Source organism: Elephas maximus, chromosome 5 (genome assembly GCF_024166365.1).
Source record: "Elephas maximus indicus isolate mEleMax1 chromosome 5, mEleMax1 primary haplotype, whole genome shotgun sequence".
In the NCBI taxonomy this organism is placed as follows: Eukaryota; Metazoa; Chordata; class Mammalia; order Proboscidea; family Elephantidae; genus Elephas; species Elephas maximus.
The window spans coordinates 155,886,608-155,904,350 of record NC_064823.1 but is presented as its reverse complement, the minus strand read 5'-3'; the positions used below and the strand labels follow the sequence as shown (position 1 = coordinate 155,904,350).

Here is a 17,743-nt window from a genome sequence, read left to right as displayed (position 1 = left end):
AGAGGTTTTTTGCAGCAGATTTACTCAGTGCAACATGTTGTTTGGTTTCCGACTGATTATCGTACTAACATGATGATAGACGTATAGATCAATGGAAAAGAAATAAACCCTTAGATTTATGGTCAATTGACTTTTGACATGATTGCCAGGACAACTGAATGAAAAAATAATTGTTTTTTTAATAAATGGTGCTGGAACAGCTGGATGTCCACAGGCAAAAGATTGAAGTGGGACTGCTTCCTTTCACCATATACAAAAATTAACTCAAAATGGATTAAAGGCCTAAATATAAGAGCTAAAATTGTAAAACTCGTAGAAGAAAACTTGGAGTAAAATCTTTGTCACCTTGGGTTAGACAAGTGAGATCCAATTATTTTCTGCTTTGGATTTTTTGTTGATACCATGAGTTTTCATTAATGGAAGTATGCTGAATCATCGAGTGTTGCTGAATTTTTGGTAGGTAGTATAGATTTTTTTCCCCCTCCAACAATCCTACCCTCTGAGTCCTGAGGGACACATGGTGTCCCACTAAATTTATCCTGGACATCCCTAGAGTCCAGAGGGACATATGGTGTCCCAAAGAAACATTTCTCTTTCTCCTACCCAAAATGCACACAGCTCATAAAACACCCTGTAGAAACAGTAATTTGTAGCACATGCCTGTTTTTTTAAATTTCAAATAGTCCTAAAGGCCCCGGCCTTGCAGCAGCATGCACTCTCAGTGGGAAAACTGCTTCCCAATGAACCTGAGAGGTGGAAAATATGGGTGGGCAACAGTATATTACAATGGTCATGAAGGAATTAACCACTAGCCCAAAATTAAGGTTAGTTCCTTAGATTACCAAATGTAGAATTGTTGAGCCAGAAAAATGGACATTTTGTATCTCTTAGTTAATATTATGAAATTGCTTTCCAGAAAGTATACTTTTCATAGCATGCTTGCCAATAACGTGTGTTGGTATTTTCACTTTATTCAGTCTTCACAATGACCATCTGAATTGATTTTTATCTCCATTTTATAGATGAGGATTGAAATGCAGTTTTATATCCAATAGTTAAAATAGGTTTTTTCCTCCTAGGAAAGTATATCACTTGGAAATTTTTTTTTTTTTTTTTTTTTTTTTTGCATTCTACCGAGTATCTTAAAAAGACACACACATTATAAATACCAGAGACTTCAAAATAGGTTAAGGATGCATTAGACTTACATAGCTGGGAAGAGGCTCATCAACAGTCTGACACTGATCTGCCAAACAACAACAACAAAAGAACAAAATGTTACACAGCAATCGTTGTGGTAGCTCACAACACTGAAAAGATTGAGCTTTTGTTTTTCTCCAGGAATCTTGAGCTCATTTCCATTAACTTTTTTTGACTGTAATTTTTCAAAGCTAAAGTGCTTATTTCCTGCTCTTCATGCTGCTCTTGCAAAGACAGACAATGGAAAAGGAGGAAAGAAAATAAAATTCAAACCATATAACCACTGTGACCACGGAGAGAAGCAGTCTTGTTCTTCCTATACCCACTGTGGTTGCGTTGATTCTGACTCATAGTGTCTCCACAGGGTTTCCAAGGCTGCTGCGTCTTTCTCCCATGGAGCCACTGGTGGTTTCCAACTGCTGACCTTTTGGTTAGCAGTGGATCGCTTTAACCACTGGGCCACCAGGGCTCCTTATTCTTCCTACAACCAAAAAAACTAAGCCCATTGCCGTCGAGTTGATTCCAACTCATAACAACCCTGTAGGACAGAGTAGAACTGTCCCATAGAGTTTCCAAGGAGCGGCTGGTGGATATAAACTGCTGACCTTTTGTTTGGCAGCCAAGTTTTTAACCACTGCACCACCAGGGCTCCGACAGCACGATAAAATTCTCACTGAAAAAGAAGCATGATAGTAGGCTACGCCACATCGAATGCACCTGAAGTCTTGACTCAGCAGCACCTCAGCTTATGAAGGTTTATTTTCCCTTCCCTATTTTTTTTATTATATTATCTTTGCAATAATCTGTCCATACCTCTGTACCCTGAATAAATAAAAAACAAATAACAAACCAGTTGCTGACTCATGGCAGCCTGTGTGTGTCTGAGTAGGACCGCACTCCATAGAGTTTTCAATGGCTGTCATCTTTTGGAAGTGGGTTGCCAGGACTTCGTCCCAAGATGCCTCTGGGGAACTCGAGCCTCCAAGCTTTCGATTAATAGCCAAGCTCTTAACCGTCTGTGCCACCCAGGGACTCCATGTTCCCTTGAATAGACACTAAGTATTCTGAGAGCAGGGGTCATGTCTCTTCACTCATCTACCCGTATCTCTAGGCATAGGGCTCCTTATTGCACAAACGAGTTTTTGGAAGATGCTCGTTGAATGAATGTCATTCAGTGGCAGTTTCTCCTCAACCCCCTCATCTGGACTTGCTTTATGAAAGACTGCCCGAAGATCATGCAACCCGTTCAGAGTTCTGTGTTTTAAATTTTACCCTTAGATTATGCAAAACTGTCAATGAACTGCTTCTTTGACCTGCAGGTATTTTGGTTCCATATGGCTTGATTTTTCTAAGTTGCATTTTAGTTTTATCCTCTTAGTGTGCATTGAGAGTGTTATAAACAGAAACTTTTCTTTATCGCATTCTTTTTACTTACATACAAGGAGTCCCCAACTTAAGACAGGATTCCATTTTGACAACCCTGTTGTAAGTCGGTTCTGACTTAAGGTGAATACCTCACTTTTTTTTTCTAGTTTTCATTTTATTAGTTTTATTCACTTTTGTTATCATTATCTTTATAAGTCTGACCTTTATTTGTCCTTGGGTGTTGGAAACATTAAATATAAACTTACAGGTATGAAGACAGCAGCAAATTACATACTGCAACATTATGTAGTACATATTACTAAGATAAATATTAAAAAAACAAAAACAAACATCAGATAGTCGTTAAGTGCAGTTCACAGTAACTCAAATACATCATAAGTCGGGGACCGCCTGCATACAAGGGGAGTTTCTTCCAAGTCTCAGGACCAAAAGCCATGTGCTTCAATTTTATAGAAAACACAAATGCCATAAGAGATCATATTGCCCTCCTTCTTCTGGCTAGGAATTTCAGGGAAAATTTCTAGCCTGCTTCCAGGTACCCTACAGGGCCATTGTGTGATAGGTATTTCTACATCTTGCCCTGGCTTCATTATTTTTCTAAACTTTTGTTATCTCATCTTGAATTCCCTTATCATGCCTATAATGGATTGAACTGTATCTCTGAAAAAGATATGTTGAAGTCCTAACCTCTGGTATCTGTGAACTTGACCTTCTTTGGAAATAGAGTCTTGGAAGATGTTATCAGTTAGATTAACATGAGGCCATACTGGAGTTGCTATGAGTTGGAATCGACTCGCTGGCACTGGGATTTTTTTTTTTTTGTACTGGAGTAGCCCTGGTGGTGCAGTGGTTAAAGCCATTGACTGCTAATCAAAAGGTTGGTGGTTTGAAACCACCAGTGGCTCCATGGGAGAAAGATGTGGCAGTCTGCTTCTGTAGAGATTTCCAGCCTTGGAAACCCTATGGGGTTGCCATGAGTCAGAGTCGACAACGGTGGGTGGGCTTACTGGAATAGGATGAATTCTAATCCAATATGAATGCTGTCCTTGTAAAAGAGGATACAGAAAGACACACACACAGGAAAGAGAGCCATGTAAAGACACACATAGAGGGAAGACGGCCCTGTAAAGACACACACAGAGGGAAGACGGCCCTGTAAAGACACACACAGAGGGAAGACAGCCGTGTAAGATGTACACAGAGGGAAGACGGCCATGGAAAGACACACACAGAGGGAAGACGGCCATGTAAGATACACACAGAGGGAAGACGGCCGTGTAAGACACACACAGAGGGAAGACAACCATGTAGGATACATCTACAAGCCAAGGAATGCGTCGGATTGTTGGGAGTCACCAGAAGCTGGGAGAGAGACACGAGACAGTTCTGTCGCACAGCCCTCAGGAGGAATCAACACAACTAATTCCTGAATTCAGACCTTTTGTTTTCCAGATCCCTGTCAGCCAAAAAATCTTTGTTCTTACGAGCCGCCTAGTTTGTGATATTTTGTTAGGGCCGCCCCAGGAAACTAACACAATACCAAAATATGAAATAGTTATTGATTTTTGTTAGCATGCCCAATTCATTTGTTGGGTGTAATGTGTGAATTAAAGGAGCCCTGGTAGTGCAGTGGTTAAAGCACTCGGCTGCTAAGTGGAAAGGTCAGTGGTTCGAAAACACCAGCTGCTCTACAGGAGAAAGATCTGGCAGTCTGCTTTCATAAAGATTACAGCCTTGGAAACCCTATGGGGCAGTTCTACTCTGTCCTGTAGGGTTGCTATGCGTTGGAATTGACTTAATGGCAACAGGTGTAGGTTTTAATGTGTTAATTAAGGAGACACAGTGGTTAAGAACTTGGCTGCTAACCAAAAGGTTGGCAGTTCAAATCCACCAGTTGCTCCTTAGAAACCCTACAGGGCAGTTTTACTCTGTTCTATAGAGTCGCTATGAGTCAGAATCGACTCGATGGCAATGGGTTGGATGGTTGGTTTGAGTGGCACAAATGATTAAGCATTTGGCTACTAACCAGTAGATTGGAGGCTCGAGTCCACCCATAGATGCTTGAAGGTCCTGGAGATTGATTTCTGAAAGATCACAGCCCTAAAAATCCTGTGCAGCAGAGTTCTACTCTGACACACATGGAGTCACCATGAGTCTGAATCTACTCCATGGCAACCATTTTTGTTTTTTAAATGTGCAATTAACAGACATTTGCCTCAGTGAAAACACAATGGCCTGGAGTTTGCCAAAGACCACCACATGGAGGAAGTGTTAACTATAGCTAATCTCCCTGAAATAATGAGCTGAGAGGAGTGAACCCTGTCTGCACCTGCCACCAGGCCCAGCTTGTCCTGGTCCTTGGGCCAGCAGCCCCGACTACCCTGGGGCACTAATGGCACCTTCCAGACCCAGCCCCACTTACTCCCCCACTGAGATCACTGGAAGAGAAACACATTTTCCAGATCTCCGGAGCAGCGATTTGTACTTTCTTACAAATTGAGTAAAGTTAATAAGGTCACCCATTACAGACCAGCTGGCTTGGAAAGAGCAAATGAGCACAGAATTACTGGGGATCTGCAGTGGTTTTCCTGATCCAGGAATGCAGCTCCACAGTGTAATACAATTTCACCTTAAGACCCTGGCCTTCTTGAGTGTGGTCTTTATATTGACATGCCCATAAAGAGTGGAGGGGTCTCTTCTCTCACCATTGTTGCAGCCTCAGTCTCTCCTGGGTTCCCCAATATGCTCCATGACACCTCTGTTTTGCTGGTGTTGATCCTGCCTGGAATTCCCTCCCTCTCCCCACCTGCCTTCCAAATGCTGCGTGTGCTTTGAGACCCTCTTTTCCTGTCTTCAGGGGCTTCCCTATCTGATCACTCAAACAAACAAACAAGTGAAAAACAAAACCTGTTGCAGTTGAGTTAATTCAGACTCATGGTGACCCCATGTGTGTCAGAGTAGAGCTGCTCCATTGCTCCATAAGGTTTTCTTGGCTTTAATCTTTACAGAAGCAGATCTCCAGGCCTTTCTTCTACATTGCTGCTGGGTGGATTTGAACCACCAAACTTTAGGTTAGCATTCTTGTTCTTAGGTGCTGTCAAGTCAATTCTGACTCATAGCAACCCTATGTACAACAGAACGAAACACTGCCCAGTCCTGCACCATCCTCATAATTGTTATGCTTGAGCCCCCACAACTGTTGTGGCCACTGTGTCTATCCATCTCATTGAAGGTCTTACTCTTTTTCATTGACTCTCTACTTTACCAAGCATGATGTCCTTCTCCAGAGACTGGTGTCTCCTGATAACATGTCCAAAGTATGCGAGATGAAGTCTTGCTATCCTTGCTTCTAAGGAGCATTCTGGCTATACTTCTTTGTTCTTCTGGCAGTCCCTGGTATATTCGATATTCTTTGCCAACACCGTCATTCAAAGGCATCAATCTTCTTTGGTCTTCCTTTTTCATTGTCCAGTTTAGTTTAGCGGTCAAGTGCAAACCACTTGTGCCACCACTACAGGCCACGTGAATCTCACTGAATTGTTAGAGCACTTATTTTCTCTCTCACTCACCAGACACTTAAATAAAAATAGGCAACATCTGATTACTTCTTTGTGGTGTAATTGGAAGGAATTTTCTTTTATCTCTTTATTTCCCAAATACCTACTTGTGTTATTATCAATGCAGAATTTTGGAAATATAATTTTATAAGCACAGTTGTAAAGTTGTAAATCAGCTCGTGCCACTCACTGCCCAAGAAGAAACTAAACCAGCAGCTGTCAAATTGACTCTGACTCATGGTCAGAATAGAACTGTGCTCCTTAGGGATTCCAATGGCTGATTGTTTTTGGAAGTAGATCACCAGGCCTTTTTTCCAAGGTGCCTCTGGGTGGACTGGTGAATTCAACCTCTGCTTATCAGGGAACATGTTAACCCTTTGCACCACCCAGGGATTCCTTGCACAGGAAATACAGTGCAAATCCCTGCTGTGGCCTACAAAGCTCAGCAGAGCTGGCCCCTGCCCCCCCTCCAGCCTCCTCTTGCCCCAGTTCCTTTCTCATCTCTGAACTTCAGCCATATCAGCCTCCTCACAGTCTGTCACCAAGTACTCCAAGCTGTTTCTATCTCAGAGACTTTGCATACGCTGTCATTCTGTCCAGAATGTTCTTTCCTTGCCTCTGCCTATGTCCGGATCCTATTTATCCTTCAGATTGCATCTTAAATGTCATCTTCCCCTGGCAGCCTTCCCTGACCTCCAACCTCATAGAAAATTTAAAGGGCTCCTTTCCAGGCCTGTTCTTCACTACCAAAAGCCCCTAGTGTGGCAGCAACAGCACAGTGGGCCCACCAAACCCCACTTCCTTTTGCTGTGGGTGCTAAGCTAGAGTAAGTTTCCCTGGACTGGGCCAGCTATGGGGTGGTACTATGGCCACTGGGGAGCGACAGCTGTGAGGGACTACACTTCAGGCCAGCCTGCTTGCCCCTCCAAGCTCTCACTCTTCCCTCAGGGGCTGGTCAAAGACAGAGGACCCCAAGGCTACTGCATGGATGGAGAGCAAATCCCAAATGAGTGCACTGGACAATATCCCCTTCCAACTGATATTGGATTGTCATGTGAGCAAGAAATAACCTTTATTTTGTTAAATCACAAAATTTGTAGGTTGGAGTCTGGTGGTACAGTGGTTAAGGGCTTGGCCAAAAACTTGGCAGTTTGAATCCACCAGCTGCTCCTTGGAAATCCTATGGGGCAGTTCCACTCTATCCTATACAGTTGCTATGAGTTGGAATCGACTTGATAGCAACGGGTTTTATTTGTTTATCTTTTGATATTCATTGTCGTTATTAACCTTCCCTGATTGATACACCATTTTTAGTGTCTCCACAGTATGTAGGAAGAAGTTGCTGGGTGAGGTAAACAGTTCAGCTCTTGGCTGCTAATCAAAAGTTCAGAGGTTTGAATCCACCCAGAGGTGCCTCGGAAGAAAGACTCGGCGATCTACTTCCCAAAGTAGATTCTTAACCATTGAAAACCGTATGGAGCACAGTTCTACTGATATGCATGGGGTCACCATGAGTCAGAATTGACTTGACAGCAATTGTTGTTAACATGCAGGAAGCAAGTAAGCCAGCAAACAAATTATATAGTTACAGACTATGGAATCTTTCCCAAAGCAAATGGAAGTGACAAGAGTGTAGGCTTTTCTTGGCCGCTCCTGTAACCCAGCGTATAGCAGAGGCTGGCATATGGTAAGTGCACAATAAATGAATAGTTGGCTCTCAAATATAGCATGTTGTGCAGTGGAAACAACACAGAACTGGGAACTAGTGACAGAACCCCCCTCTCCTCCTGTGGTGAGCGAACATGGGCGTGACACCTGCTCTCAATGGGCCCCAGGCCCCCCACCAACCAAACCCTTCCAGGCCACTGAGTCTTCCTGGAACTGAGGACAGTTTGGCTTCTCAGAGACAGCCATTTTCTACAAAAATAAAGGAAGTTGCTCAGGAGCTTTTCACACTGTGATTCTGGGAGAGTTACGGCTCTGTTGGGTTGATGAATGCAGGGTCATTTGTCACTCACAGACACAAGAGACAAAAGCTCTAGACAGCAACTGACTCTTGGAGGCCCCTGACGGCAACTTCTTTTTACGGAAAGCAACATTCTCTTAAAATAGCTATTTAGGTGGGGAAGGAGAGGTAAGCGAAGACTAATACGCATAATGGGAAGCACAGGGGTCTTCTTGACAGGCAGAAGGCAACATCAGCCATTTGGCCATCAACGTGGAGGCTTCTTCTCATGTCTATAGAGACAGAGCCATGGATGACAAGGACTGATGGCCAATGACCCTCAAATTGAGGTGTCTTAATCATTTGTGTCAGACTCATCTTGGGTGTTAAAATACATAAATAAAAGGAAATGAAGCAAAACTTAAGCCCCAGTGCAAACCACTCGAATTCAAGTCTGCTGGTGGCACAGTGGTTAAGAGCTTGGCTGCTAACCAAGAGGTCTGCAGTTTGAATCCACCAGCTGCTCCTTGGAAACCCTATGGGGCTGTCTACTCTGTCTTCTAGGGTCGCTGTGAGTCAGAATCAACTTGATGGCAACAGGGTTGGATGGCTGTATATGGATGGCTCTATTTAAGGAGCAAGAAATAAGCTTTATTTTGTTAAATCACAAAATTTGTAGGTCAGAGTCTGGTGGTGCAGTGGTTAAGGGCTCAGCTGCTAACCAAAAACTCAGCAGTTTGAATCCAACAGCCGCTTCTTGAGATCCTACAGGGCAGTTCTACTCTGACCTATAGGGTCGCTATGAGTCGGAATTGACTCAACGGCAATGGATTTGGTTTGGTGGTCGTGCAGTGATTAAGCGCTCCAAGGGAGAAAGATGTAGCAGCCTGCTTCTGTAAAGATTACAGCCTTGGAAAGCCAGTGGGGCAGTTCTACTGTCTTCTAGGATTGCTATGAGTCAGAATTGACTCAGCAGCAACGGGTTTGTTTTTGGTTTTATGGTTCTGTTTGGAGTCCCTGGGTGGGGCAACCAGTTAAGCTTTAGGCTACTAATTGAAATGTTTTTGGTTCGAACCCACTCAGAGGTGCCTTTGAGAAAGGCCTCGTGATCTACTGAAAAGCCAGCTATTGAAAATCCTAGGGAGCACAGTTCTACTCTGACTACTTGGGGTCACCATGAGTCAAAGTCGACTCTCTGGCAAATAATAATGACATGGTTATATTTATTTACACTGAAGCTTGAGAACCAGGCTTAGAAGCTCAAATTCCCGTTCCACTGGAAAGTGGGTGAATCTAAGTTAAAAACAGAGACAGGCAGGTTATTTGCATCTGTAAACACTTGTGTGAACCCAAGTCCCTGGAGACACACGGCTGGTGCCTTTGCCCATGACCCCATTAAGTACCTTTTCAGCGACAGGGCAGCTGGATGAGCCCCAAAGTGCTGTTGCCATGGGATATTCACATTTGGAGGGAATCACAGGCTGGAGCAATTCCCAGTAGGTCCCAGAAGAGAATACATTTCTCTGATGAGAGAAGTAAAAATAGGAAGCCTGCAGAGGTTTAGAACTTTCTGTTTCTCTAGGAAGCGAAGTCAGTTAGCAGGCTTTTCAGATAATTCCATCCCTGAGCAAAATGGGCTTCTGTTTTCATTTCAGACACTAGAGGAGGTGTGTGTGTCTAGGGGTGAGGGAGTAGGGTTGGCTCTGACTCCAGAAGCTGCCAGCTAGAGCTACTCATAAAAGAGAGAAGTCAGTGAATCTCAACTACCCATCACTAACCACTCCATGGCACAGCCAGCTGTGTGTCACCCATGTCCATTTTCCCTCTCTTCCCAGGTACCAAACGCTGATGTCTAGCTCGTACTTGCCCAACTAGACTAAATCCTGCATGTCTGAGTCTTCCCCGTAGCTACATGTGGCCATGAGTCCAAGTTTTGGTCAACAGAATCTAGATGGAAAACCAGTTCATAGCTTCCAAGCACCTTTCTTAAGAGAAATTGTTGTGTCCTTGTCTCTTCTTTTTCTTCCCCCCTCCCATCCTGCTGCCTGGAGCAGAGTTATCACCACCTGAGGCCGTGGGATTGGGGCCATACAAGTGAGGGAGAAACAAGATAGGAGGGCCAGGGTCTCTGAGGACTTCACAGAGCAGAGATGCCAATCAGCCTTGGCTGCTCACCTCTGGACTTCATTTACATAAGGTGGCACAAATGGTTTCTGTATAACTATTAAACTGAAGGTTGGCAGTGTAAACCCACCCAGTGACGCTGCAGAACAAAGCCCTGGCAATCTGCTTCCATAAAGATTACAGAAGAGAAAATCCTACAGAGCACAGTTCTACTCTGAAACACGTGGAGTTGCCATGAGTTGGAATCGACTCAAGGGCAACGAGTTTTGGTATCATGTTTACCTGTTGCTGTCAAGTCGATTCCAGCTCACAGTGACTTCATGTGACTCAGAGGAGAACTGTGCTCCATGGGGTTTTCTTGGCTGTAATCTTTTTGGAAGCAGGTTGCCAGGCCTTTCTTCTGTGGTGCCACTGTGTGAGTTTGAATCACCACCCTTTTGGTTAGTAGATGACAGCAAACCTTTTGTGCTACCCAGGATGTTCTATCATGCTTAAGCCCCCATGATTTCTTTCTTTTTTTTCCCAGTGTCTTGTAGCCTTTTCATGTTTCTTCACCTTGCGGAGGAGGGCCTCGGAGCTCACAGTAACATAGCAGAGCCTCGGCTCAAAGGCGTGAGGAAGGCAATACATATTTCATGGAAGCTGGATGAAAGAGTTCAGAGTTCAGATCCTGACTGTCACTTCCTAGACACATGGCCTCAGGCAAACTCCATCACTTATAAGCCTCAGGTAACTAATGTTAACATGTTAAAGGGAAATAATAACATCATCCCCAAATGGTTGTTCAGAAGTTTAAGAGATAACTCCCTGGCTCAGTGCTTCACGAACAACGTGCTGTGTTCTATGTTTCATAGGTTTGCAGGTCCAACTTGATGTCCAAATTTTTCTCACTTGACTCAGGACTCTGGCATGGCTTTTTGACCTATATTAGTATCTTTTCCATTATTTAATGCTTCACTTTTGAGGCCTGAAAAACAAAATGTGTGTCTTTTCAGCGTTCAACTCTCTTGACAGGCACATGCCAATCCTTTGCAAGGGCTCTCCAAGCAAGTGTCCCTTCTAGCTGTGTGGCTCAAGGATTCAGCGGTCACCATCTTTTGGTTGACTCCCTCATTTTAAAAAAGAAAAAACAAAAAGCTGAGGCCAAACGTATTTGGTCCACTGCACCAACATATGTGGTATGATGGATTTGAGTCCCGGCTCTAGTGATTTCTTTCCAAATTATTTAACTCCTCAATTTTTTTTTTTTTTTGGGTTCAGTTTACCTTATCTGTAAAGTATGTATAATCAAATCAGTGCCCTACGGCTAAATCAGACACCTTCATAGAACACTTGGCACAAACTAGGGACTCAGTGTGTGTTGGTTTGTTTCCACTTTTTCCCATTCTAAGATCATAGCACGTGTTGTTTTTGTGAGAACCAGATTCAAATTCTGGACTCCAGACTCAGCGCCCGTGTCCTTCATCTCCCTGGACTGCCTTGCAGAGTTTTTATCTAGAGGAGCTAGAAGGTGTTTGAGGGCAGAAATCTGACCTTCCCTTCAGCATGATGAGAAAGAGGGTAGTTCAAACCCTTCCTGTGATCCGTTCTCAGCCTTAGCACACCTTCAGTTTGGTGTTAGATCAATCCACGACTGTATGAACAGGCAGAAATGAATTTCTTTAACACCCTGAGTAAAAGAGTATGGTGTCTAATGAGCCTTGATGATATGAATTATTCTTGGGGAGAGGAAGGAAGAGAGGGAGGGAGGGAAAGAATAAGAGAGAGAAAGAGCGAGAGGGAGGAGGAGGAGGAAGAGGAGGGGAGGGGGAGGAGAAGGAGTTAAGAGGAGAAGAGGATAGACTGGCTCAGTCATCTTGTATTTTTATTTGTTGAGCCTTGGTCCCCTGATCTGAAGATTATGAACTGATAACACCAAGCCACTAATAGTCCAAACTCACAGGAATAGTTACATGGGGAACGCTTATTGGGAGTTTGGAGAACAGGCTTGATTTTCTTACTAGGTGGTTTTTAAGGATTGAATTGTGTCCCCCCAAAAGATATGCTGAAGTCCTAGGCCTTGTACCTGTGAATGTGACTTTGTTTGGAAACAGGGGTTTTCTTTTGTTACCAGTTAAGTTAAAGGAGGTCATACCAGAGCAGGGTGGGTCCGAGTGCCCTCTGAGTGGCATCTTATAAAAAATGAGGACAGACATGGAAATAGAGTCACACACAGTGAGAAGATCCATCTCTAAGCCAAGAAGTACCAAGAAACACCCGGGATACAGAGGCTGAAAGGGACAAGGGAGGATCTTTCTCCAGGGCAGATGGAATAGAGAGAGCATGGCCCTGCTGCTGCCTTGAAACAGCCCCCAGAATGGTCAGAATAAAGATCTGTTCTTGAAGCCACCCACTTTGTGGTACTTCTGTTACGGCAGCTCTAGGAAACTAAGACAGTGATCCGTGGAAATTCACTTCCCTTCTCTAGTTCTTAATTTCTTCATCTAGAAAGTGCCATATTAAAACCTTGGAAGAGCTAAGTCCCCAGAGCCTTTGGTTTCCATGTTCCCCTTTACCAGTCTGTGCCCATAGCTTGTTATAGTGTCTTCACATTAAGGACGTAGTGCAAACAGGGTGAATGGTGGGATGAATGAATGAATGGGAGTACAGAAGGCAGTTACCTCTCATCTTTGGGTCTTGTGTGATCTTCAGGAATTCAACTGAAATATCCTGAAAGAGCTATTATTTCAAGAACTGATAGTTCTTTCATGGGGATGATCTTGATAAGGGCCACTTTTCTGGCCTCAGCCAGTGTTTCTCATCAGATGTTCCAGGAACTACCTGGATTGGAATTATCTTGTTAAAAGTAAGACTCCCTTGGCCTCGCCACAAGCCACCAAGTCAGAAACTCCGGCATGAGACTGAGAATACTCATTTTTATTTATTTCTTAGCTGCCCTCTTAAAAAAATGATTTTCTTTTGTTGTTGAGGATATACACAGCAGAACATACGCCAATTCAACAATTTCTGCGTGTACAATTCAATGACACTGATTCCATTCTTCAAATCGTGCAACTATTCTCACCCTCCTTTTCCGAGTTGTTCCTCCCCCATTAACAAAAACTCGCTGCCCCCTAAGGTTCCTATCTAATCTTTCAAGTTGCTGTTCTCAATTTGATCCCATAGAGAGAGTTCTTTGAAGGAGCACAATGGTTAGACTTTGTCCACTGAGTAACCCTGGTGGCATAGTGGTTAAATGTCATGGCTGCTGACCAAAAAGGTCGGCAGTTTGGATCCCCCAGGCGCTCCTTGGAAACTCTACAGGGCAGGTCTGCTCTGTCCTGTAGGGTCACTGTGAGTCGGAATCGACTCTAAGGCAACGGGTTTGGTTTGGTTTTGGTTTATTGTTTGGTTTAAAGAAGACTTCAGGGGATGTTTTTGGTTTAAGGTTTCAGGTTTACTGATTATCTCAGGGTAGTAGTTTCTTTGATAATCTTGATAGCAACTAACATCAACCATTCTAATACAAAATAATACACACTGAATTTTGAAGACAATAGTTAAGCCTTGAGCTTACCAACCTTGGACTGATTTGAAGGCCAAGTTCGCGCTTACGAGAATCACCCTGTCCCAGCAATTCAGGATCCACTGGCGTCAACTTTTCAATTAGCTTCTGCCGACATCACGGAGGACCAGGAGTATTCACTGGTCCCTGCCTCAGCGCCATTCATGCAGGCGTGGCAACGCTGAGGCATGGCCAGCAGGGGGCACTGGATGCTCATGTACTCCACACCTGCCAGTCCCTCCCTATGTAATCATCATCAGTCATTTTTTTCCCCTTAAAATTGGGAAAAATCAACCATCAAGGCTGTCTTCCTTAGAAAACTTAAAAAAAAAAAAAATCAAGTGTTCCTGGACAAAATGAAATTTCTTGTCTGTTTAATTGAATAAGTCAGTGTATATCTTTATCAACGTTTTCATTGTGTAAGGTGAGCTAGGACAGAAGGGCCCACTTGCTGAAGGTGGCTGTCGTCTCCAATTTCATTCTTTATTCAGGGGAAGGAGAAAGACTCACGCATTCATTTTATAGAAAAACCTGGCATGCTTTTCTATGTATCAGCCTCTGAGAAGGTATAGCCAATGACAGGTTTTCCAAGTTGGAATATGTGTCTGTCCTCTCTAGGCCAGGGGTCTTTTTAGAAACTTTTTAAGAATTTATTTTTTTGATAGGTTGTTTTTAATATACCAAAATAGCTGCTCCTGTAGAAAAATTATGAGACAGTTAAGCAAAATAATAAGTAAAAATCACTATAATGTCATCATTTCAAGACAACTACTGTAAATACGATTGTAGCCACAATATAGTCTATGCATATATAATCGTGGGCACATTTTTTCTTGCTTTGTCACCTGATAACTGGCTGGCAACACTTGCACATCAATGAATATGCTTGACGTCATGATTTTTCATGGTTGTGTAGTATTCTCTTGTATAAACGGCCCACCGTATTTCAACTAATTCCATGGTAACCAACTGCAAACAACTTAAGTATCCAGACATGTCAATATCACTGTGATACATTTTTCAAATGTAAATTCCCATGCACAGCCTTAATTATTTCAATTCTGATATTGTCTAGTGGACATTTTCAGGGATTGATAAGTGTGTACCAGAGCCCTGGTAGTGTAATGACTAAGTGTTCGGCTGCTAACTGAACAGTAGGCAGCTCGAACCCACCAGCGGCTCTGCGAGAGAAAAGACCTGGTGATCTGCGCCCGTAAAGATTACAGTACAGCCTAGAAAACTCTATGGGACAGTTCTACCCTGTCACCTAAGGTCGCTATAAGTCAGAATCTACCTCACAGCACCCAACAACAATAATAACGCAAGTACGTATACGCTGGGGAAACCCTGGTTGTGTAGTGGTTAAGTGCTACGGCTGCTAACCAAGAGATCGGCAGTTGGAATCCACCAGGCACTCCCTGCAAACTCTATGGGGCAGTCCTACTATGTCCTATAGGGCCGCTGTGAGTTGGAATCGACTTGATGGCAGTGGGTTTGGTTTTGGTTTTGGTATACGTTGGATGGTGCGATTTGCTAAGTTTTTTTTGGCAAGGTATAGGTTCAAGTGCACATGGGCAGTTGTGGGCAGTTGTATTTCAAATGATTTTTGGGGAGTTTTTTGATTTGTTTTCCTTTCCCAGGTTGTGTCTAGAATGTTGCTAATGAAATAGCCACCCATCAGCTTTTCTCCACCTCAGCCAAGGTGGGAAGCAAGACAGAAAAAGGGAGTGAGACGGGTAGATACAGCTGGCCGCTCTGTTTTATCCACGTGATTGTAACTCACCAGCCACTATGTCAGATTAGAAATGTCCGTCTCAGGCACCATCCCTCCAGGACTGCAGGAGATGGCAGAAGGGAAGGACAGCTGGCAAGCAGACAGGGGGTGAACATTTGAGACCAAAGGCTCCAGTACAATTTGGACTCTTCTACCTTGAGAGACCACCACGCGTCTGTCAGTTTGTCGCACTGTGGCGGCTTTGCATGTTGCTAAGATGCTGGAAGCTATGCCACCCATGGTGGATAGGTTTCAGTGGAGCCTGCAGACTAAGACTAGGAAGAAAGGGCTGGCGATCTTACTTCTGAAAATAGCCAGTGAAAACCTTATGCCTGATATAGCATTGGAAGATGAGCCCTCTAGGCTGGAAGGCACTTAAAATACACACCGGCCACAAGCAGAGACTCAAGCATAATGGTGATCTTGAAAATGGTGAAAGGCCAGGCCGTGTTTTGTTCTGTTGTACGTGGCGTGGTCATGAGTTGAAGTTGACTTGATGGCAACTAACACTACCACCTTGAGAGGTTCCCGCCTCTGTGAGAACCTGCCAGGGAAGCTTCATAAAAACGTTTTGTGCAGGAGGAATTTAGAGCCGGAGGCTTGTTTCCGATTTAGACTCCTACTTTGCAGTTTTGACTTTATTTTGCCCAGTTCTCCTCACAGCCGTACAGGTTGTCTGTTTCGTTGTGCTCCAAAATGAACCCTCTTTATGCATTTGCTGATTACATCTCTCCCCAAAGATTCTATTACCTCTCTGAACACTTTTTCTTGTCTATTTCTCAGTGTTTCTGTTTTATTCCAGTTGTCATTTGTAGCCACAAGCTTTCTGGGGAAGTTCTATGAGAACTTTCTCTTAAATAATAACTTTTCAAGATGAATATTATATACTTTTCCTGAAACTTTACTCCTAGTAAGTACCTAGGAGTCCCTGGGTGGTGCAAACAGTTAACTGCTCGGCTACTGTCATGGACTGAACTATGTCCCCCCCAAAATGTGTGTATTAACTTGGTTAGGCCATGATTCCCAGTATTCTGTGGTTGTCCTCCATTTTGTGATTGTAATTTTATGTTAAGGAGGATTAGGGTGGGACTGTAGCACCCTTGCCCAGGTCACATCCCTGATCCAATGTAAACGGAGTTTCCATGGGGTATGGCCTACACCACCTTTTATCTCTCAAGAGATAAAAAGGAAAGGGAAGCAAGCAGAGAGTTGGGGACCTCATACCACCAAGAAAGCAGGGCGCATCCTTTGGACCCAGGGTCCCTGCACCTGAGAAGCTCCTCAACCAGGGGAAGATTGAGGGCAAGGACCTTCCTCTTGAGCCGACAGAGAGAGAAAGACTTCCCCTAGAGCTGATGCCTTGAATTTGGACTTTCAGCCTACTTCACTGTGAAGAAATAAATTTCTCTTTGTTAAAGCCATCTACTTGTGGTATTTCTGTTATAGCGGCACTAGATAACTAAGAGAGCTACTAACTGAAAGGCACCTTGGAAGAAAGATCTGACAGTTTTCTTCCAAAAGATCACAGCCATTGGAAACCCTCTGGAGCACAGTTCTACTCTGAAAGACATAGGGTCATGGAGCGCCATGAGTGGGAATTAAGAGCAACTGTGTTTTTTTTTTTTTTTTAAAGTAAGCGCCTAGTATGAGGAGCTAGGCTCTGAAAAGAAATGCAGAAAGAGCATAAATGTGAATTCGGATTCATGCATTTACTAAAGCCATATTTTGAGAGGAACCTATTATGTAGAGTTGAATTGAACTAACTTTAATGAGTAGCCCCAACACTGCCAGTTAGGCAGAATTATACCCACTTCACAGACGAAGGAACTCAGGCTCAGGGGGATCTGTGCTTCATCCGAGGTTACACAGCTCATAGGTGGGGGCCAGGGTTCCCACCTGGTCTGCCAGATTCCAAAGTCTGTGTCAGCCACACACGAGGCTGCACCCAGGGAGCAACTGGCAGGAAGACGGTAAGTAGCTAATGTCATTTTGAACTACCCAACAGTTTAACTGAAGGGAAAACAGAAAAGAATGGGAAGAACAGTTAACAGGTGTATGCTGATGGTCCACCACTTAGATGATGAAGGACCCCTGACTCACCTGTGGCTCTCTGGTTGTGAGGGCATGACCTAGGGCAGAAAAGAGAGCACAGGTGAGCGTCAGCTGCATGGAGGTTCCCCACCGCCCAGGTGGCGCAGGTAGTCCTCAGAGGC

General features: G+C 43.9%; 1 protein-coding gene across 1 annotated transcript in view; it reads right to left on the bottom strand.

The window, feature by feature from the left end:
- Positions 1-17,743, bottom strand: part of CLNK (cytokine dependent hematopoietic cell linker) — a 128,580-nt gene that overhangs the window by 95,691 nt on the left and 15,146 nt on the right. Inside the window, exon 3 of the mRNA XM_049885312.1 lies at positions 1,209-1,246. Coding sequence (XP_049741269.1) covers positions 1,209-1,246 — 38 coding nt within the window. The remainder of the gene's footprint in view (positions 1-1,208; positions 1,247-17,743) is intronic.